The sequence below is a fragment of the Anthonomus grandis genome, chromosome 8, assembly GCF_022605725.1.
Source record: "Anthonomus grandis grandis chromosome 8, icAntGran1.3, whole genome shotgun sequence".
Lineage (NCBI taxonomy): Eukaryota > Metazoa > Arthropoda > Insecta > Coleoptera > Curculionidae > Anthonomus > Anthonomus grandis.
Genome location: NC_065553.1, coordinates 22,005,219 through 22,029,039, shown reverse-complemented (window position 1 = coordinate 22,029,039; position 23,821 = coordinate 22,005,219). Strand labels below are relative to the sequence as shown.

Sequence of the window (23,821 nt, the reverse complement as noted above, 5' to 3'; positions counted from 1 at the left end):
TGAGCAATAACGCAACTCATATCACGCTTTTCACTGTTTCGTTCAATCATTATGACGTGGCATTTTCTTATTTTAGAATTTTTAGTACAAATTCCAGTTCAGAGATTGCCCATTCTTAATGAATCACTCTGCATATCTAAGCCAAAAGCAAATCTCTGTGCAAGGTCATATTTACTCAGATTAAGATTCTCAAGATTTTGGAGGGTTTGGATGAGAAAATAGGTGCAAGGCCAGATGAAATTCTAGCTATTTTTGCAAAAGGGTGTCCGTTAGCACTTCCCCTTCCTTATTGTTTATTTAGTCTTTTTCTATTGGACTTTTTCCAGACTTCTGGAAAGTATCCGCTATAATTCCAATACATAAAAGTGGATCGAAAAATATATAATTTAATTGAATATTCTCAATTTATAGTCTTTTGACTCATTTCAGCAGGTAAGTTACGGAGATTCCTCTCATTACAATAATCTGAATGCGAAATTTAATTAAAATTGAGCTGGTAGTTTAAAAGTTATAATAAATAAATAATTAATTATTCTTAGCTTTAACACCCTGTATCTTTGTTATTAAACATTTCTGAAAAAATGTTTATAATAAAAGTCTATTTTTTTAAAAATTTTCCATCACATATTAAAATTAATGACGTTTAAACTGGACCCATATCAGATGATATCTTCAATTCATAAAAATAAAACGTCTTTCAGCGCCATCTGTTATTGCCAAATAACGAATAGACTAAAAAAAGAGATTCCTCTACTTAAGAAGAAAAATTTGACGTTTACAGAATGGGCGCCATTTTTGAAAAAACGATCATGTACTTAAAGGCGCGCCTGGAATACTTTTTCGTTATTAATGATTAATATAATCAATTACAACAACATTTATTAAGGATATGTTTGTACAAAAAAAAACTAACTTCTCGCAATAATGTTGGTCCCATAAAATTAATGAATTTATACGGGCAACATCCTGCAATCATTTTAATTTTTATGAAAACATTTAGCGTTTATATTATGATACATAACGCCCGTATGCGTCATTTATTCCCGACCAACATTAGTTTTAAGCCATTAACACACTTTCTAGGTAATCATTAATTAAAATTAAAATTACGGCAGTTTCTCTCGCGGATTATACCGCTATAATACCCGCACTTAAATTGCGATGTTTACATGCTCTGAATAGTCTGAAAATTTATTTTATGGCGGTTTTTTAACGAAAACAATGAGTAGCGCGAGGCCTTGATGTAACGTAAGAACAAACCGAATATAAAATGGTATTATTGCTTTAAGCGGTAATTCCTTTTTTTTTAGATCTGTTATTGATTTGTGTATTTTATTCATTATTTATACAGGAATCACGCAACACCGTATCTATTAAATATAGGGGCTATAATTTACGCAATTAATTGCTTAAGAACATGGCGCCAAGACGTTTAAAAGGGAGAGAAAAGGAGTCGCAATGTGTCGAACAAAAACACCCTTATAGTCACAATGGAGTGTTAGAGACCGATGGGTAGAATAATGTACTTTTATAACCTTAAAATGATACGTCGTCATTATTTTCAGGACATCAAGGGCTACTAGATTCAAGTTTACAGAGGCGTATTAAAGAAAACTAAAAATTGATGCAGACCTAAAGACGAAACCTCAAACTTGCCTAAATTTGACAAAATTATTAATATCGCTATAACTTTGTTATTTTTAGGTTTAGGCTATTAGTGTAAATAAACTTTTTTATTAAGAAAATTATTATCTTTTGATTTATGTAAAAATATACAGGGGATTCCATTTACCAAAAGTACATTTTTCACATTTTCTCGAAAACGCTGGCAAAATGTTCAATTTTTTTTTCTGTTTTCACCATTTAAATCAACAGAAAAAATCCTACTAATTTGCTAATTTAACCGACCCTGTATCTTAAATATTAACAAAGATACCCAAAGTGCCGACTTAATCGGAGGCACCCTGTATAGATTTACAACGTTATAGATTCTAGGATAAAAAGGCTGCATAAAGTGGGATTAGTGTGCGAATCCTGAGAGATACCAGAGAACTACATGCGAATAAGACCTTGCTAGTAAGGTGCTTATCGAACGCCTTCGAAAAATCCACCTTATTCTACCTGGCAATATTTCTCAACAAGCAATGGTGATATGTAAGCGAATTAGTTATGGTGGATTTACCTGCAACAAACCCATGCTATTCGGTGTTTCTGTGTATGTCTCTACTTAGCTCAATTAACTTCAAAGGTACATCCCTATCTCTAATCGGAAGCCATTTGAGTGGCAGAAATGAGACAGTAACTCTGACTCATAATGGAAGAAGATCATATTTCGCGGAAACAAGTACAGTGCAGTAGGATGTTCTTCAGGAATCAATTTTTTGCATCTAGCATATTCAGCTGCAATGGATGACATGGAGAATCGGTGTTGTTCAATTTAGTAAGACTAAAACCAACGGATCTTTATATCTCAATCGCAAAATCCGTTACTTAGGATGCCTCTCAATCCAGTGTTATACTGAATTCATCATATAAGAAACTCATTTTGTTAATAGTCACTGTGCTATGATACCCACTGACTCAAGCATAACATTCTAACGTAAGCCCTTAAACCCTTAAGTCGTATTATCTGATTAGTTGTCTTCTAGGGAGTCTTGCGTCTCTGACATATTTAAAATTTGACTATAAAAGGACATTTGATGACCTCTCCCTCTCTTTCTAACACGCTATTTTTCATATACGCCTATATTATTATCTCATCAAAAACCAAATACATTTTTTTCTTACTGACTTACTTGTTTGCACTATGGTCAATAAGCAAATAAAGCTTATGCTCAGAATTCCTGAGCCGATCGGCTGTGGTGATCGGCTTAGACAGTCCTTGGGCAGCCGCAGAAGCCTCGCCCATCGCATTGACTATCTGTGAGACTTTTGACTGTGTATCCCTGAAAAAAATCGTATAACAAAATTATCACTGTGATAATATAAATCATAAAAATTATATATTTTTTTAATAATCATTCACTAGGCCAAGATACCAGAGGCATATATCACCGAATCTATTAGTTCAGGAGCCTAAGGGGAAATTCTAAATAAAAAAGTGGTCAAGGATCGAGGTGCTTAATGCTGCTCTATTTTTTATTTAATTTTTAGCAAAGCAGACTTTCCTCATCCCCTCTAGTGACTGGCGTATTAAAAATTAATTTTTTGCCAAAAGCTCTCGGACTAATGACGATTTTTTTTCTGGAATAATCTACTCATCTTCCTTTAACACACTATTTTGGCTATAAGTCTGCCTTTGTTTGACACATTGTCTTTTGACCATTAAGGGTTGAATTGATGATGCACTTTTAAAAACGAAACCTACAAATCATCATTATACAGGGCGTTTAATTGGTTTGTTTGTTTTGGTAAATACCAGTAGTTAGCCCAGAAGCTTTTGCCAAAAATTCTGTTTATATAGAAATGTCCATAAGAGAAACTGTACTCTCTTTAAAATATTTCTCTAATTTTTCGTAAAGCAGACTTTTCTTGTACCTCCAAGGCTCAGGGGCGTTAACAAATATTTTTTTCTAAAGGCTCCTGGACTAATTTCTACATAATCGTCCCATCTCTCTTCATTACACTAATTTGGCGAAAAGTCTGCCTTTGCTTCACTGTCTTTCTGTAAGACATCTAAGAAATATTTATTTATATTAATTAACATTATATTAAAATTTAAAAAATAATACAATTTATTTTAATATAAATTAGAAAAAAACTTTAATAGCTTTCATGAAACAAGTGCTTTAAACAAAGACATACTTATAACCAAAATGAGAATAGTGCATTAGAGAGAGATGTGCAGATTAATATACGATTATTGATTAACTTGGTGATGCCAAGTCTAAAGATGAAACCATTTTTCTTGGCTAATAATCATTATACAAATTTTACTTGTTGTTAGAAGAACATCGTAGTGATCTAGTAAATCAGAGAGTAATTTCAGCACCTTTTTATTATTATATGCCCTAAAATTCATGTTAGGGTTATTAACACAATCATCAAAAAACCAAAAATTTAAATCTCCTGCCAAATTAGAGATTCGAATTTCCCGCCGAGTCGTCGACTGTCAAAAAGTTACAGCTAAAAAAAAAACAGAATAGCACCTCAATAAAATAGACAAAATGACCTGTCAAGCTTTGACATTTCACAGTCGGTGGCTCCCTCCACTAGCAACTAAAATATCGGCGGGCGGGAAATTTGAACTTATTAATTTTTTTTTATGCTGCAGCAAGCAATATTTTATTAAAGTTTTTCAAACACTGTTTTTCTGAACGATTTAAAACTTTTTTTTCGAAAAGCTCCCGGACTAATGATGATTTCTTCACGAATAGTCGTCGCATCTTTCTTCAACACACTGTTTTGGTCATAAGTCTGCCACATTGGCTTTCTATAAGGCACCGAAATATTTACTGATTATTTAAACGCGTATACACATATGTATATTAAAATAAAAAAAAAATAAATATGAATTTGAAAAAAAGAACAAATATTGAACAGCTTTGATAAGATAAGTGTGTCAAAGACAGACAGAGAGAGACGGGTAGATTAATGATTAAGTTGACGATGTCAGGTAAAGACAAAAGCATTATTATTGGATTATAATCATTATATAAATTTTACGCTTTGTTAGAGGATCTTAGTGGTTTAGTAACGCAGAGGGTAATTAAAGTACATCTAACCACAAAATTGAACCTAAAATCAGCATATAAAAAATTTCATAATAATTATTTTATTATTATAAGCCCTAAATATGCATTACAATTATTAATACAACAGTAAAGAACCGAAAATTTAAATCTCCCGCCAAATTAGAGATTTAAATTTCCCGCCGAGTTGTGGCCTGCCTAACAGTTACTACAAAAAAAAAACAGAAAATCACCTCAATAATATAAACAATTCTTCAAACAAAGCTTTGACATTTGACGGTCGGTGGCCCCCTCCACATGCAACCGAAGTAACGGCGGGAAATTTGAAATTATTTATTTTTTTAAACGGTTTAGTTAGTTTTATGATGCAGGAAGCAATACTTTAGTGAAGTTTTTTAATACACCTTTTTTTAAGTACAAATTACTCGTATTTAAAACCATTTTTTCCGAAAAGGTCTCGGACTAATGACGATTTCTTTCCGAAATAATCCTTCCATCTCGCTTCAACACACTATTTTGGCCACAAGTCTCTTTGTTTGACACATTGTCTTTTTATAAAGCACTTAAGAAATATTTTTTTATACAATTTATATGCGTATAATAAATTAAATATAATTTTTTTTAATATAAATTTGAAAAAGAAACAAATATCTAATAGCTTTGATAAGTCAAGTGTGCCAAACAAATACAGACTTATGACCAATATAGTGTTTTAGATAGAGATAAGTAGATTAATATACGATTAATAATTAAGTTGATGATGCCTAGCTTAAAGACAAAACTATTATTATTGGCTGACAATCATATCTGTGACGACATTAATTATAAAAATAATTTTCTTCAATTAATATGCCATTTTTAATATCCCAGACCTTTCTCACCTCTTTTAGGAATTATAAGCAAGTTTAATTTTTTTTTTCAAAAGGTCCCAGAGTAATAAAGATTTTTTTCTGAAACCATCTTCGTATAATTCACTATTTTGACCATAAAAGGTAAGAGAAAGGATCTTACAAAAAGAAAGGTAAGATAAAAATGAGAGGGTTAGGGAGAATAAAAAGAAAAATGACACTCCGGAAGAGGGAGATTTATTTTGACGCAGATCATAGTTCTTATTTATAGAAAAGATATCGAAGAAAGCCAGGCCTATTGTATAGTCAAAACAGTGCAACAGAAGCAGATAGCTAGATTCGTAGTAACAACTGTACCGTTCCTTTTAATTTTCCAAGTCGTTGGCTTGCAGTATAACCGCGAATTATTCGTACATTTTTTATAAGCCGCGCTCATCAATTTATCGATTAGCAGATATTGCTAAAAATTAGGTTAAAAGGGTTTTCCAATGTCGAAATAAATTAGCAATTTCCTCTACGGCACATCATATGAACACCCCCATTTGGCAACCAATTTAATAACCTTGACGGGGGGAAAGGGGCTACATCCAAAAAAAAAAAGTTGCCCTAAAGAAACTTTTAAAGTTTTACGAGGAAACCAATTTTTAAAAGTTTTAAAGAGGGTTTTCATGAAACCTCGCGTGTCAACCGCTTACTTTTAATATAATAAACACGAACGGTTTGAACGATTATTACCTCTAGATTGCATTGTTTTCACCATTTTTTGCATGCATAATATAAATTAAAATTTCCGAAAAAAAACGCATATATAATAGGAATTTCCATTAATCAAATAGTTTAGTTTAAGAGAAAATTAGGAACATTTTTCCTGAAAAGTGTAATTTTCCTAATTTACCACCGATTTTAATAGAAATTAGGTCATAAGATTTTCAATTCTAAATAAAAAATTTATCTATAAGAATTTTCATTAATCCAATAGTTTCCAGGTTAAGAGAAACTTATGGGCCATAATAATTTCTTCGAAATTTCCCTAATTTCCTACTGATTTTTATGAAAATTGGCTCATAAGAAAAGGATTTTCATTCCAAACAAAAAATGTATCTATAAGAATTTCCAATAATCATTAATCCAATAATTTGCAAGTAAAGTGAAAATTAAGATAATTTTCCTGGACGTCAAAGTGTAACTTCTCCATAACTTCCCTAATTTCAAAATCGGTTCCTATGGAAAATGAGTCATAAAAAAAAATAATTTCAAACAATAAATAAATTTATAGGAATTTCCATTAACTTAGTAGCTCCTAAGTTTGTGGAAATTTTATTTTAACAAAGTGTAACTCCTTCATAATTTCCCTAATTTCTCACCGGTTTTCATGAAAATTGAGTCGTAAGAAAGGACTTTTAATTCCGAACAAAAAATGTATTTATAAGAATTTCCAATAATTCATTAGTTTCCAGGTTAAGAGAAAACGGAAATAATTTTCCCAGAACAAAATGTAATTTGTTCATAATTTCCTTAATGTAATAGACTTATTTAATGGAAAACATTTGTTTTATCGCATCTGTAATTGTCTCATTTTATTTTTATTCTTAAGGCTTGATTTATCATGTTGTATTGTTTATTTTTATATTTACAATTTTACACTTTGATTTTATTAATTTTAATCTTAAGTTTTATTTTTGCAATTTTAACTCATCCTTTATTTTAATTAGCTTTATTTTTTTATTGTAGATTGCGTATTTATTTTTTAATGTAAGTGTGCGTATTGTGTTGCGATCCATTATTTTGCAAATTAAGGGAAAATTAAAAAAAAGTGTGGAATATGCGTAACTTTCCTACACAGTTCTCCTGATTTTTTACAGATTTTCATAAAAATTAGGTCATAAAAGAGGATTTTAAATTCTTAACAAAAAATTTATCTACAAAAATGTCCATTAATCCAATAGTTTCTAGGTTAAGAATAAATTAAGAAAATTTTCCCATGACAACAAAGTTTAATTCAATCATAATTTCCCTAATTCGGCACCAATTTCCATGGAAATTAGGTCATAAGAAAGGATTTTTAATTCCAAACAAATAATGTATCTATATGAATTTTTATTAGTCCAATAGTTTTCATGTTAAGAGAAAATTAAGAATTTTTTTTTATAGAAAAAGTGTAATTCCCCTATATTTTCGACTATTTTCATGGAAATTAAATCATAAGAAAGGGATTTTGATTTCAAATAAGAAATGTACCTATGAGAATTTCTCTTAATCTGATAGTTGCCAGGTTAAGAGAAAAAATTAAGAACATATCCCTGGGACAAAGTGTACTATTATGTACTAGTATTTCCTTCATAATTTTTATAACTTTCAACCGATTTTTATAAAAAATAGATCATAGAAAAGGATTTTTAATTTCAAACAAAGAAATTATTTATAAGAATTTCCATTAATCTAGTAATTTCCAGATTAAGAGAGAAAATTTTCCTGGGACAAAGCGCATTTCCTTCTTAATTTTCCTAATGTCCATAAAAATTAAGTCATAAGAAATAATTTTCAATTCTAAATAAAAAATGTATACATCAGAATATCCATTTATCCAATAGTTTCTAGGTTAAAAGAAAATGAAGAAAATTTTCACAGGACAACAAAGTGTAATTACTTCATAATTTCCCATCGATTTCTATGAAAAATAGGTTATAGGAAAGCATTCTTAATTTCAAACAAAAAATTTATATACAAAAATTTCCATTAATCCAATAGTTTGCAACTCAAGAGAAATTTTTCCTGAAGAGTGAAATTTCCCTAATTTACCACCGATTTTCATAGAAATTGAGTCATAAGAAAATATTTTTAATCCAAGTAAAGAGAAACTTAAGAACCTTTTCACAGAACAAAATAATTTCTTCATAATTTCCCTAATTTCCCACCAATTTTTATTCAAATTGAATCGTAAGAAAGCGATTTTATTTTTAAACAAAAAATGTATTTACAAGAATTTCTATTATTCGACTAGTTTGAAAATTAAGAGAAAATTAAAAAAATTTTTTGGGAACTCCCCTAATATTCCAACAATTTTTATAAAAATTAGATCGTAAGAAAGGGATTTTAATTCCAAACAAAAAATGTTTCTATTAGAATTTCCATTACTCCAATACAGGGTGTTTCAGAACTATGAGATCAAACTTCTAGGGGTTTGTCAGTGCAACAGTAGAATCCATTTGAGTATAGGAACCCATGTCCGGAAATGTGTCACTACGGCTCTAAGACGCGTTTAAATTTAGAAAAAATATTAATTACCTAAATAGGATCTGATGCATTTATTTATTTTTACCTTTTGTATATGATACTATCACAACAATTGTTGTCCAACCTCAATACACCGATTTAAACGCCGCACGTGATTTCGGCGGACTACACTAAAAATTTGATCCTCGTTTTGAATGATTTCAAATGCTGCTGTTATTCGTCCAATTAAGTCTAGCTCTGATTCTACTGGAGTTTCGTAGACTAAAGACTTTACATGTCCCCACAAGAAAAAATCGAGCGACGTTAAATCGGGTGACCTAGGAGGCCAAGAAACTGCTCCACCTCTGGCAATCCAACGGTGCCCAAACCGCTGAGCCAAATACTCGCGTACTTGTACAGCAAAGTGAGCCGGCGCTCCATCATGCTGAAACCACATTTGCTGTCTAACGTTTAGTGGAACATTTTCAAGGAGTTCTGGGAGAACTTCCTCCAAGAAACGCAGATAAATAGGTCCTGTTAACCATTCCGGTAGAAGGTATGGCCCAATTAAATAATCATCAACAATGCCTGCCCATATGTTGACACACCAACGATTCTGATGTTTTCTTGGAAAAATTGCATAAGGATTTTTTTCGTCCCAAACATGGCTATTCCTACTATTAAAAATATCGTCTCTTGTGAAAGAGGCTTCATCGGTCCACAAAACATATCGTAAAAAATTTGGTTGTGCAATGATGTAATCCAGAAGCCATCGACAAAATTGAACTCTAGGATGATAATCGGCTGCAGTCATACCTTGAACTTTCTGGAAGTGGTAAGGATGGAGTTGTTGCTCGTGTGGGTACTACACGAGCAACAAGCCAGGCAGAAGATTTACTCGTAATCATATTATTTAAACAATTGTTGTTATGGTATCATGTACAAAATGTAAAAATAAATGCACCAGATTTTAGGTAATTAATGTTTTTTATAAATTTTAACGCGTCTTAGGGCCGTAGTGGCGTAGTGACGCATTTCCGGACATAGGTTGCTATACTTAAATAGATTCTGCTGTTGCACTGAACAACCCCCAGAAGTTTGATCCCATAGTTCTGAAACACCCTGTATACTTTGCAAGTAAAGTAAAAATTAAGAAAATTTTCCTGGACAACAAAGTGTAACTTCTCCAGAATTTTCCTAATTCCTCACCGACCCCTATGCTATGGAATATGGATCATAAGGTATATAATAGACTTATTTAATTGAAAAACTTGCTTTATCGCATCTGTAATGGTCTGATTTTATTTTTATTCTTAAGGCTTGATTTTCATCATGTTGTATTGTTTATTTTTATATGTACTTACAGTTTTACACTTTGATTTTATTAATTTTAATCATAAGTTTTATTTTTACAATTTTAACTCGTCCTTTATTTTAAGCAGTTTTATTTTTTATATTTTAGATTCAGTATTTAGTTTCTATTTTATTTTTAATGTTTGATCGAAGTGTGCGTATTGTTGCGATCCACTATTTTGAAAATTAGAAAAGAAAATAAAAAAAAATGTGGAAAATGTGTAATTCCCCTATAGTCCCTCTGATTTTTTATCGATTTTCATGGAAACTGGTTTATAAAAAGTGAATTTTAATTCCAAAAAAATTAACTATAAGAATTTCCATTAACCTAATAGTTTTCAGACTAAGAAAAAGTTCAGAAAATTTTCCCGGAACAAAGTGTAACTTCTTCCCAAATTCCATAATTTTTCACCGATTTCCATGAAGATTAAATCAAAAGAAATGGTTTTAAATTCTAAACAAAAAATTTATCTATAAAAATTTCCATTCATCCAATAGTTTCCGGGCTAAAAAAAAATAAGCAAATTTTCCCGGGACAAAATGTAATTCCTTCATAATTCACCTAATTTTTCACCGATTTTCATTAAAAAAATTGGGTCATCAGAAAAGGTTGTTAATTCCAAGCAAAAATATGTTTATAAGAATTTCCATTAATCTAATATTTTACAAGTGAACATTAAGAAAAATTTTACCGGACAACTAAATTTCTAACAAACTGTAATTTTCTTATAATTTCACTTCGATTTCCATAAAAGTTAATTATAAAAAAGATTTTAAGTTCTTCTAAATTCAGCACCAATATTCAAGAAAATTAGGTTATAAGAAAGGATTTTTAATTCCAAATAAATTATGTATGTATATGAATTTCCATTAGTCCAATAGTTTTCAAGTTAAGAGAAAATTAAGATATTTTTTCCGGAAAAAGTGTAATTCTCCTAAATTTTCGCCGATTTTCATGGAAATTAAATCATAAGAAAGGGATTTTAATTTCAAATAAGAAATGTATCTATAAGAATTTCCATTAATCTAATAGTTGCCAGGTTAAGAAAAAAAATTAAGAACATATGCCTGGGCCAAAGTGTACTATAATTGTACTATTATGTACTAAAATTTCCTTTATAATTTCTATAATTTTCAACCAATTTTTATACAAAAAGAGTCATAGGAAATGATTTTTAATGTTAAACAAAAAATTTAAACACAAGAGTTTCCATTAATCCAATAGTTTGCAACTTAAGAGAAAACTAAGAAAATTTGTCATGAAAAAGTCTAATTACCTACAATTCCCCTAATATTCCACAAATTTTCAAAAAATTGGGTCATAATAAAGGGTTTTTAATTCCAAACAAAAATATATCTATAAGAATTTTGATTAATTTAATAGTTTTCAAGTAAAGTGAGAATTAAAAAAAATTGCTGGGCAACAGAGTGTAATTCCTTTAAAATTTCCCATATATTTTCAAGAAAATGAGATCATAAGAAAGGATTTTAAATTCCAAACAAAAAATATATTTATAAGAATTTCCATTAGTCCAATAGTGTGTAAGTTGAGAGAAATTTTTCTTAAAAAAGTGTAATTTCCCTGCAATCACCTTAAGTTTCCATCGATTTTTATGTAAATTGGGTTGGGTTGGGTTGGGTCAAGTCCAGAGATCCAAAAAACCTAAAACATTAATCTAAATTTAAAGACGTTAATATGGTGCAATGATTTATTCATCGAAATTGTATTAAAATCAGAATGTTTGCTTGGTTGGTTTATTTATGACTTGTTATTTGTATATATAATATAATATAATATAATATTCATACATTATAACATTACAAAATAACAACTGCTTAACCGCTAAGAATACCCAATGCACAATGGTATTTTAAAAATACTGTGTGTGCATTTCCTGTCTATCTAAATTAATTAATTAAAATAAAAACAATTTTTAAGAAAATAATATATAAACAAAAGTGATTCAAAAAATAAGATAGAATTCAATTAAATTATGGGAAAGAAAGGGAAAAAAACAGGAAGAAAAATAAACAGTACTATGTGTATCATACCACAGATTTAACTAGCTACGCTCGAGCGTAGCTAGTTAAATCTGTGATCATACTAACCAAGTGACGTTATCATCTAATATCAAGTCGTGGATTCTACTTTTAATTTTGTTATAGGGTTTATTTCTGAGTTCTACGGGAAGTTGATTATAGATTTTTGCTGAGGTATATGTCAAAGTTATTTGACATTTAATTTTTGTGGTCTTTGGGATAGTTACATTCTTATTTAAAGCTTGTCTAGTGTTTTGATTCTGAGATATGAAATGCAAGTAGTGTGGATTCTTACACAGAAGCCTAACCACTGCTTTCAAGTAAATTTGATTTACTTGCAACAATCTAGCTTCTCTAAATAAAATATCCGAGGAATACAATTTTGGTTTGTTAAACATTACTTTCAGAACATATTTTTGGGTAATCATAAGAGGTTTCAGGATGGTCTTACTTGTTCCGCCCCATGCTGTTATGCAATAGCCAGAGCTTGATAAATGGTCGTAAGGGTCTTTTTTTGCATAAATTGTCTTAATTGACGAAATTTATAAATAAGTTTCCGAACTCGAGTGGAAATATACTCAACATGGTGGTGCCACTTTAGATTTTCATCTAAAATAACACCAAAACATTTAAACTTGGTCTGCCTTTTTATTTGCTGGGTGCAAGAACATTCAGTTATGCCACAGTCGTGTAATGTGATCTCTTTTAATGTGCTAGATGTTCTTGAATCTACAGAAAAGCATAAAAAGCTTGACTTTTCTGAGTTTAGTGTTAAATAATTTAAACGAAGCGAAGTTTTGATTTTTTTCATGGAAGATTCCGCAACAGTCTTTTCATCCTTCCAAGACCCCTTAATCATTATTGCATCTGCAAAACACACCATGTCGACATTAGGTAACAACTGCAACAACTCATTAACATATATAAAGAACAATACCGATCCAAGGACAGTTTCCTGTGGCACAACATATTCTACCAACCTAGGCAAACTGACACATCCATTTATTTTGGTGCTTTGTGTTCTTTGGTTAATGTAACTTTCAAACAGGTTGTAAGGGATCCTCGAATCCCAATATTTTCCGAACGCTTTGCTGAGGTCCAGAAATATTGCCACGCACCTCTCGTCACAGTCGAAACACTTTCCTATCTGTTCTGTAATACAATTGACCGCATCTTCTGTACTTTTATTTTGTTTAAATCCAAATTGAAATTGTGACAAAAAATCATTTTTTTTAGTCTAAGTTTCATGCACTGTAACGGGGTTACAGTGGCATGTTTGAAAATTGAAGGAAAAATACCAGTCCCAAATACTAAATTTACAAGATGTAGAATTGGTTCAATAAGGTGTTTATGATACTTTTTCAAAAATAGTGCAGGTATTTCGTCATCCCCCGATGCTGCATTAGTCTTAAGAGTGCTTATTAATTGAATTAATTTATTTTGCGTTATAGGTTTAAGATACATAGAATTTCCACTTGGATTATTTTTTGGGTTTAAGCTGGCCTGTCTTGGATTTTTTTATTTTACCCGCCATCATTTTTCCAATTGTGCTGAAATAGGAATTAAAAGCATCTGAAATATTATCATCTCCTGCAATTTCACCATCGCAGCTGTTGTCAATTACAGCTGCATATTCGCATATATTAAGTGGATCTATTTAATGAAGATATATTTTATGAAAAAAAAACTTCAAAAAGACCCAAAGGTACATCTGCATTGCAAATTCCACCCCCCATTATGACTAATCAAGTCAAAAAAACAATTGGAATCGCATTGCATGCCAAAGGGATATCAGATCAGCGATGCCGTGACCCAGACACGCCACTTTCCATTAAAATGGAAAATAAATACGCAAAATTCCACCACCGTTGATTTTTTTCCATGTTTTCCATGTTACAGTTTTGCCTCTAAATCGGGTTAATGGGTTTCGCTTAGCGATTGCAGTATATTTGGGGTCTAGTTTAGTAGTTCCACCATCATGGTTGCATCATTTTAATACTAACTGGGTCAACCAACGAAAATTAAAGCGTCATAATTTTCGAGAATTATTTTAACGATTACCAAACTGATCTCGCTGAATGTAGCAAAGTTGAATTATGGTAAAGTCAAGTTGTTCGGAGGTTACGCCATATATATGTTTTTTTTAAAGGTTGACAACTGCAAAACAAGGTTGTTTAGTCGATATTGCATCTTATTGACTCTTTTTAAGGTGAAACAAGAAGTTTAAAAATGGTTGTAGCTTAAATTGGTTTTTTGGTATACAAGACCTATATGAGTAGCATAAAAATTTATTTAATCTTATGCTAAGTGGTTTTAATAAATTATCTTAAGTAGGCTCGAATAAGAGAGACAGTCGTACAAGTCAAGATATCTCAAAAAAACTTGAAATTCAATGTATTTGGTTTAACTAAGCTGCTTTAAGCGGTTTTGAAAAAAAAGTTTTGAATACGGGTAATTCGTCCAGAAAAAGAGTGTTTATTAAAAAAAAATCAGTAAAATATCGTTACATTCATCATAAAACTAATGAAACTGTTTAAAAAAAATAAATTCATTTCAAGTTTCCCGCCGGTCTTTTAGTTGCAAATAGAGGGAGCCACCGACTGTCAAATGTCAAAGTTTGACAGAGCATTTTGGTTACATTATTCAGGTGCTTTTCTGTTTTTTTTTCTTTGACAGTTACCCTTTAGCCCGGCCACGACTCGGCGGGAAATTTGAATCTCTAATTTGACGGGAGATTTAAATTTTCGATTCTTTATTATTCTGGTAATAAATATTTAGGGGTTGAAGATGGTCCTCTAACATGCAAAATGATTTCAATATATTTTTATATAAATTTTTACTATAAATCCAAATGTAAAATGTATAAAAAACGACTTATGCGTGGCCAGAGGCCTCGCGTGACTAAGACGTCTTCTAGGGTTCCTCTAATCAAAAGCAATATGTTTATAATAAAAAATGTACAATAGTGGCCACGCAAAGGTCACTTTCAGTACATTTTTATGCAAATTTGTACCAGAAATTCAAATCATCATCCTGTAAGTTTGAAAAATTAAAAAAAAATAGAAGTACCCAGCCCAACCCAAACCAAAAAAGCTAGAGATTCGAAATTTGGAACATAGTTCTTTAAATAAAATTAGTACACTTATTTCGGCGTTTTTCTTTAGATTTTTTTAAAAAGTAAAGAAAGCAGCCCTGGAAGTTGAACAAAAAATTAAAATTTCTAGGAACAAAAAATAAAAAAAGAAATAAAAATTCAAATTATTCAAATAAAATTACCGGACACCTGTTTTAGCGTGTTTCTCTCAAGAGACTTTCAAGATAAAGAAATTAGCTCCGGAAGTTAAAACACTGTTCTTCAAAAAAAAAATCCAGGGACAAAATGCTCATATCTGTGAAACCAAGAGAACTAGAGATTTGAAACTAAGAACATATTTTTTAATTAATATAACTTAATTTATTTAATATAATCACTGGATACTTATTTTAATGTTATTCTTAAGTACTTTAAAAAATAAAAAAAATTTACCCTGGAAGTAGAAGACATTTTATTCAAAAAAATTTAAATTCTTAGGGTTAAAATTATCAATTCTGTAAAACAAAGAAAGCTAAAGATTTGAAATTTAGAGCATACATTCTTTAAATAAAATCACCGGACACCTATTTCAGCGTTTTCCCAAAATTTTCCAAAAACCGAAGAAAACATCCTTGAAAAATTTCTTGAGCCTCTAATGTTATATTTAATGCTGTATTATTACAATTACAATTAATCTACAATTTAAACAATATTTAAATTCTCAGAGTTGGACACCCTGTAATGCGCAAATTATTAAATAAAAAAAAATCTTATCTGATCAGTTTTACACGTAAACAAACGCTTATTTCAATCATTATCTCACTCTAACTTTATTAGCATCATTATCTAAATTTACAAAAGATTGAATGGAAAATAATGAGATGGGAATTTCAAAGGTCACCTCTCATATTTATATTTAAATTCAATGAGCAATAGCGCAAAATTTTGGTATTAAGTAGGCGAAAATTATTCTGCTATTTATTTTAAAAGCAGAATATATTATTGTTTTTGGCTATTTTTTCATCATTGATCACTTTTACACCTATCCCTTTCAAAACTTTTTAGACCTTATAACTCATATAAAGATTTCATGTAAACGTAATTTCGCACCAAGAAATTAAATTCGAAAACAAGCGATCAGAGATAATTTTTGGGGAATGTCAACATCCTAACTAAAATTGTAATGATGGATGAATGCAGTTTCATAACAAATGAACTATTTAATAGACATAACGAAGACTATTGGTTAATCGAAGACCCAAAGCAGAATTAAGCAGTAACACCTCCGGGATGACATTTATTTAATGTATAGGTCGCTATGTGGCACAATAAAATGATCGGCCCGTTTTTTCTTCAAGGAAAATGTAGGCTAAATAATCCATCTCACATCGAACATATAGAGATTATTCGAATAATAATTTTTAAGAATTCTTACTATTGACTGGTATCTCATGGAAATTATATCGGTTGTTGAAGAGATGGTTTAATTTTTTAATAATAATTTACCTGCCATATGCTATGAAAACTTTAAGTTTTACTAAACCAATCGCCCCTTGGTTAACCAATAATGTTTGGTTGTTTTATGATGAAGTTACGTCAAAAAGATTTAACAAAGTATAAAAAATTAAAAACGGCATCTACGAAAACCTATAAAAAATAATATCTATAAACTAGGATCTATAAAAAAATTAATAACGTAATACCGAGATTTAAGAAATTTTGTTACTGAGCGGCAAAATCGAAGACAAAAGCATATCTTCAGCATAAATTTAGAACGGGTCCACGAGGCTTTTGGTGCAAGAAAATCATAGTAATAGTAAACAAAAATGTAGTTTTAAAAAACAAAATCAAATTTGTATTAAAAATATTCCAAATATCGCAGAAGAATTTATTAACACTAAATATACTAATAATAAATATCCAAATGTCCTAAATTTATTGAGTCTTACTTGTATAACAAAAGATTACCTTGAAAAAAATAATTTCTAAAATAAGATGTATCGACCTGGTAATGATGGTATTGACTATCTTTTGTGGCAAATTCGAAAAAAGTGGGAAATTTTACATTTAAAATGATATTTTAAACTATGTTATCATAACCTTAAAAAGGTCAAATAATGGTTAAATTACAAAAAACTGCTTTCTAGCTGGTGGAAAGCAGAAAGGAATGTTTAAATAACCTTAACCATCTTAACATTGAGGTCAATTATCAAGGTCATTTTCAGATTGGAGTAGTTTCATTTAGTGGAATGAATAGTCTCCTAGGGTGGCTTCGTAGCTGTTTGACTTTATTGAATCCGATTTTTGTAGGAAAATTACGCTGGGTAGATTGGATGACGAGGTCCGGTTAACTTGCCTGCAAACTCACCTGATATGAGCTCTCCACATTTTTATTTATGGGGTTATTTAAAGAATATTGTTTTTCAACAACGACCTACGACGGGAGACAACATGCAACATGGGATTCGTGAACCATGTGCTGAGATTCCAAGACGAACTTTGTTAAGCACCGTACGCGCATTTCATAGGCATTTGGACCGCCTCCATTTGCTTGAAGGCACACCCGTGCTTTTAGGCAAATGGAGGCAACTTCGAACGTTTGCTTCGTAGTTAAATCACTCCAAAGGAAACAAAAATGACTATGTCCACGTCGTTGTTTCCGAATGAATAAAATCACTCGAACCTAAAAATGACTTTGATAATTTACCTCACGGTTAAAAAGGTTAAGGTTATTTAAACATTTGTGCTTGATCCACCTGCGATAGTATTTCTAAAATGTTTAATTTAAACAGACACATTGTTAAATAGCTTTTTGTAATTTGACCTCAAGGTTTCGATAACAAAGTTTGAAATATCATTACGTAAACGTAAAATTTCCAGTTCTTTTCGAATCCGCTGCAAAAAATAGAGATTTTCATTTCAAAAAATTACTCTGAGCTTAAAAACAACCATAGGGTCAAAATGACCTCTACAGATACATGTCCCAGTCTGTTCCGAACAACATTGCTGTCAAATATTTTTCTGTATCTCGCTTACTTTCGGAGCAATTTGAGTGCATAAATTAAAATGGCCCACACTGTATGTAATGTCTGTTGAATCATAATTTTGTGTATCATTCTCAACTATTTGTAATAATTCTGTTTCTGTTAGCTTTTGTTGCTTATCTGCAGTTACTAAACAAAGTATTCTTGTATGTCTATCACTATACAAAAATACATAACTAAGTTTCCAGATTTCTTTTCGGTAAATTTAGTGAATGTACACCTTTTTTTTTAAGGATCTTCCATTGTCCTAGAAATAAAGACAATAACAAAGCGAAAAATGGGAAAAGTAATTTTTAACATACCCAAACTTGTAATAATATAACTTTCGTCCGAAAAGTACCTGAAATACATTATTTTGTGCTTGCCTTGCTGATAGTTTTTTTACACCTAATAGCGATCAAACATTGTTTTTGTAACGCTGTATTCAAGGGGAATTTATGAAACTTAACATTGTAATTTTTGTTGGAAACTGAATTCTATTGCGGCCCACAATAAATTGTAAGGCATACTGTAAAGCTTTGGCAAAAGTGTTCAAATATTTACAATGTCCTAAATAACTTGTTAAAATCTAATTCATTATTCACAAAATTTTAAAACAACTAGAAATCGAGTGTTTTTTTATGAAGTATTTATACAAAGTGTCCCATAAATAATGTTGTTGTTAGTTGTAATGTTGATGTTAAGTTAAATTTTTCTAATCCGAAACGCAAAGACAACCAATGATATATTGTGATAAACCTAATGGTATATGGTTTTTTTTTATGGCAAACCTTCAAATTGACCTTTTTTTTAATTATGTCATAGAGGGGAGCCACCAGCAACATTTTGATTTTTTTTAATTCCGTTTTTTTAGGCTTGGCATAATTTAATATTTTATTTAAAATATGTATTGTGCAAACAGTTTTGCTTAAAAAAGGTATACTTTAAACATCTCGCTACGATTAACCCTTTTCGAAATATTTACATTTAAAGTTTTCAACGCACTCAATAAGAATGACATTTATAAACTATTTAAATTGCTTTGTTATACTTTGAATGAGTGATAAAATACAAGAGATAAATAAAAATTATGAATATTTGACAGTAAATGATCGACATGATCTCCATTTGTCTCAATACATTCTAAAATTTATTTACTGAAAGATCGTCGAATCTTAAGAAGTAATTGCTAATTTGGAAATGACTCAGCAGCAGTTGATATTTGTACCATTAATTACTCTCTTATGATTATTGTATTTTCGTAAACAATTAATTTTATGTATACCCATATGCAAAAATCCAATGGGTTAAGTTCTGGATTTCGTGCGGACCAAAGTCTTCGACTTTAACGTCGCAATAAGTAATAAGTAAAAATAAATAACAATAACTGACAGAACTAATATGAAGAATGCAATAAAAAGTAGTAAATAATGTTACTACTTGTGTGATTTTTAATAACCACTCCAAAGTAACTGACAAGAACATAAACCCTGATAGTGACAATGACATTAATGAAGATGACTTATAAGTTATTGTTAAGTCTTGTTAAGCCTACTTAACAAATATTTTAACCTGAAGTAGGAAAATTAAATGTTATTTTGAGCTCATTGGAAACTATAAATGTAAATATAAAAATATTGCTAGTGAAACCCTCTATGGCATAATTCAAAAAAAAAGGCTAATTTTTAGATTTTCCATATAAAACAAAAAACGTTGTCCAAATTTTGTCAAAAATAAAGAATAAATGCTAAATTTATTGTGAAAATTAAAAAAAAAATTACATTGGGGTTATCACCCAATATCTTGGTTGTCTTTTCGGAATACTAAAAATTTAACTTAACCTCATTTTTTTTCAAAAGGAATCTGCTGTTAAAATATTTACCATTATTTATGGGACATTCTGTATAAACTCCTATGTAAAAACAGATTTCTGTTACTTAATTTTTGAGATAAATTTGAAATAAATCAAGCATGAAACAATGTAAATAAATGGCAGAATAAAATGAGGTTATGTTTGAATACCAAATCTTGACGCGAGTGCCACCCAGTTGCAATAGATCCCAATTGTCATTTACGTCACAAAATCATATAAAAAAAGTACCCATTAAAAATTTTTGATCTGTCATTTTTCGTCAAACCTGTCATATTAAGCCACGCCCAGATTTAAAAAAAAATGTGGAGAAATTTTCGCACAGCCATGGTATAATAAGAATGTGAAAAGATTGATTACAATATTTAAGAAAGTAAACAAAAAAATATTTCGGCTCCGGTAAAGTTAAAGAGACGTCTAAAAATCGTGATCAGTGTGATCCATTTGTTTTCGGGTCACCCTGATAAAAAGTTTATTTTTGGTGCGATTTTGCTCGGGTTTTTTTTAAATGTTAGGTCTAGAAAAACTGCATCATTACAACAAAACGACCTTATACCAAATTTCACCAAAAAATATTAAATAATAACAATTTTATGATAAAAAAAAAGAAATGCGCTTTACTTTTAAATTGTCTCTAAAAATTATTGAAATATTGAACTCTATTGTGTCTAAAAATTATTGAAATATTGAATTGTCACATTTGACATCTAACTGTCAAAAGTGCTAATAGAACGTGTTTAGATAGTATTAGTAATCATGGAAAATTTAAATTTAAGAGAAAAAATTGAAATTGTTCGTCTTGTTGGTGGTAAGACGCGTTCGATGAGAGAAGCTGCCAGAGAATTTAATATTAGGCATCCTGATAGACCAGTAAGTCTAAGTACTGTGCAACGTGTTAATAAAATTTTCAATGAAACATGATCTGTTTCGAAAAATCTACTTAAAAATAGACATAATGGACGGCGTGGGCTCAGAAGACATGAAAATAATATTTTGGAATATTTTAACGGCAATCCTCGAAGTAGTGTCCGAACGGCTAGTTTGGTCCTTCACATCCCCAGAGAAAGTATAAGAAGATGTTTGCAAAAAAATAACATAAAAGCATTTAAGCCAAAATTTTTGCACACCTTAGAGGATGGTGACCAGGCAAGGAGATTAGAGTTTTGCTATTGGCTTCAGGGAGAATATTTAAACAACAGAAACTTTCTAGATGAAATCCTTTTTAGCGATGAAACCACTTTTACCACAAATGGCGTAGTCTTCAGTCAAAATTGCCGCCACTGGTCCGTGCAGAATCCAGAATTTATAATAAATGCAAGGAGACAGTATTCGCAAAAAATTAACTTTTGGTGTGGAATACTAAGCGACAAAATTATTGGCCCTTTTTTTTAATGGTAATTTGAATACAACTGCATTTTCTTGAGAATGAATTTTCGAACGCATTAGAAGATTTACCCTTAAGATATCACCTTAATTTGAAGTTTCAATTAGATGGTTGTCCTGTCTATAATGATCGTTTAGTAAGAGACTGGTTAAATCAACATTTTGAAAACTGTCGGATAGGACGATCAGTCCTTTCGTTGAGTGGCCACCGAGATCCCCTGACTTAACGCCACTCGATTTTTTTCTCTGGGGTTTACTTAAAGAAAAGTGTACAAATCAAGACCTCAAAATTTAGAAGATCTACAAGTCAGAATAATCCAGGTTTGTTCAGAAATTACTCCAGAGCAAGTCCGTAAAGTTATTTTAAATGTAGGCAAAAGGAATGTAAAATGCATAGAAAACAATGGTGGATTAGTAGAAATTTCAAAAAAAGCTGCAAAACAATTATTGACCTTGTTTTTTTCTCAACAATAAGCATCTGGTGCCCACCGACACGCCACTGGACCTAATAATTTCAATCTAGTTACAGCTAAATAAGCGTCTTATAACTTCAAATAACTGCACCAAATTTCAACCAAATCGGTTTAAGGATAGTTATAGTATTTTTAAAATACCGTTATTTTTTTGAACCTTCATCGCCCTGTATCTCAGAAACAAAGCAACTCCCGACATAACGATTCACCCTGTATAGTTTCGTACCGTAGTTAGGAAACACCCTGTATATTAAATTACATAAAATATCAAATAATTTAAATAAATAATACCTATTTTTTAACACCTGTTCATGTAATGTAAAATCTAACTATATTATGCCTTTATTATTTAAAATTGAGTCCACAACCAACCCAACCCATCTAACTAAAAAGTGTTCCAGACAAAACCAAAAAATACTGCTGGGGACATACTGAAGCCACTGTCATTTGTGTCAATAAGGTTGTTGTTTTATTTTTGGTTGTGTAAATTACAAAATATGTAATTAAAAGGGGTACAAAGCGATAAAAAATGCTATAAATTTACAATAATAGCCTCCAAAAAGTTCCAAAATTGCCCCAATATATATATATATATTTTAATTATAGCAAAATCAAGAGCTAAAAAACATTGTGCAAGCCGGCAATAATTACGTATTTAACGTATGTAGAAAAACCTTCATAATTTCCAAAGTTTTGTATTTTTTCCAATCATCCTCACTTTTTTATCAATATTTTGATCACACTTAACATTCTATGTAAAAATTTGCAAAAAAAAATCGGTTTTTAGACGTCCCTTTAACTTTACCGGACCCAACATTTCCATACTCATGTTTTACTCTTCCTTAGAACTCTTAATAATTCCTATTCCCTTGAACTTAACCTAAATTAACCCTCATCTTCAATACAATTTATTTCCCTCAAAAGTGAAAATATGGAACCTCCATATGGACTAAATAAAAATGGGATGACTCACCATAACGCCCTTTTATCCCCGGTAAACTTGGGCGGCACCAAGGTGTTTCCGATTTCCACCACGGGTTCCCGGAAGATCTCGTTCAAATTAAACCGGAAATCCATTTTTCACCTGAAGATTTTCTCGTCAAAAAAAACACCGGTGGGGGATGCTGTATTGGGGGGAAGAGGGTGGGTGATCTCGCACAGCTTCCGCACAAGAGAAAAATCGATGAATCGCTTTCGAATGGAGAATACGGAGGAAAAAACACCGGACGGAACTCGAAACCTTATGACATTTAAAGTTATTTTTGACAAGTGAAATGTCAAAATGAAAATTGTTTTTCTCTTTTGTTTTGTTAAAGACGCACGGCTGTTTTGACTGAGAGACGAGTGCCGCGTTCAACGTTTGGGAAATGAATGGAATGGAGGAAACTCGCGGTAATCGCGGTCTTACTTGGCTGCGTGTTGACGGTAAGACAGGGGCGTACCACGTTATTTTTCTATTAAATTTGTTAGTGTTAAGTAATAAAATGTGTACATTAAAAATGGGTATGTAGGTGAATCGTCCAGTTTTCCGGCCACTACCAGTTCTCGGCCAGTTTCTCACATTATCATAAATAATTGCATAATCTTAACAATCCCGCGCTTTTTTTAAATTTCAGTTATTTCCTCGTCCTTACCCCCACTTTTCTAAACAAGCGCCATATTGGCAAAGTTGTCGTTAGAAAAAAAAACGTCAGTCAAAGTTTGTCGCTTCTTAGATGCATCCTAGCTGGCTTCTAATAACTGTTTTTGTAATGTGCATCCTACAGTGTATTAGTGAATAAATCCTGCCGTATTGGATAATAAGGTAAGTTTTTTTTGGTTTTGATTAATATAATGTACTATTCCTATTGTATT

General features: G+C 30.9%; 1 protein-coding gene across 4 annotated transcripts in view; it reads right to left on the bottom strand.

Annotated features, from left to right (window-relative positions):
- LOC126739278 (alpha-tubulin N-acetyltransferase-like) overlaps positions 1-23,335 on the bottom strand; it is a 41,233-nt gene extending 17,898 nt beyond the window's left edge. For all 4 annotated transcript variants that reach the window (XR_007661583.1, XR_007661584.1, XM_050444892.1 and 1 more), the window contains exons 1-2: positions 22,941-23,335; positions 2,796-2,945 (exon numbers count right to left, since the gene is read on the bottom strand). Coding sequence is in view for 2 of the 4 variants with exons in the window: in XM_050444892.1 (XP_050300849.1) it covers positions 2,796-2,945; positions 22,941-23,044 (254 nt within the window). In the remaining 2 variants the exon portion in view is untranslated. The remainder of the gene's footprint in view (positions 1-2,795; positions 2,946-22,940) is intronic.
- Between the last annotated feature and the right edge of the window lie 486 nt (positions 23,336-23,821).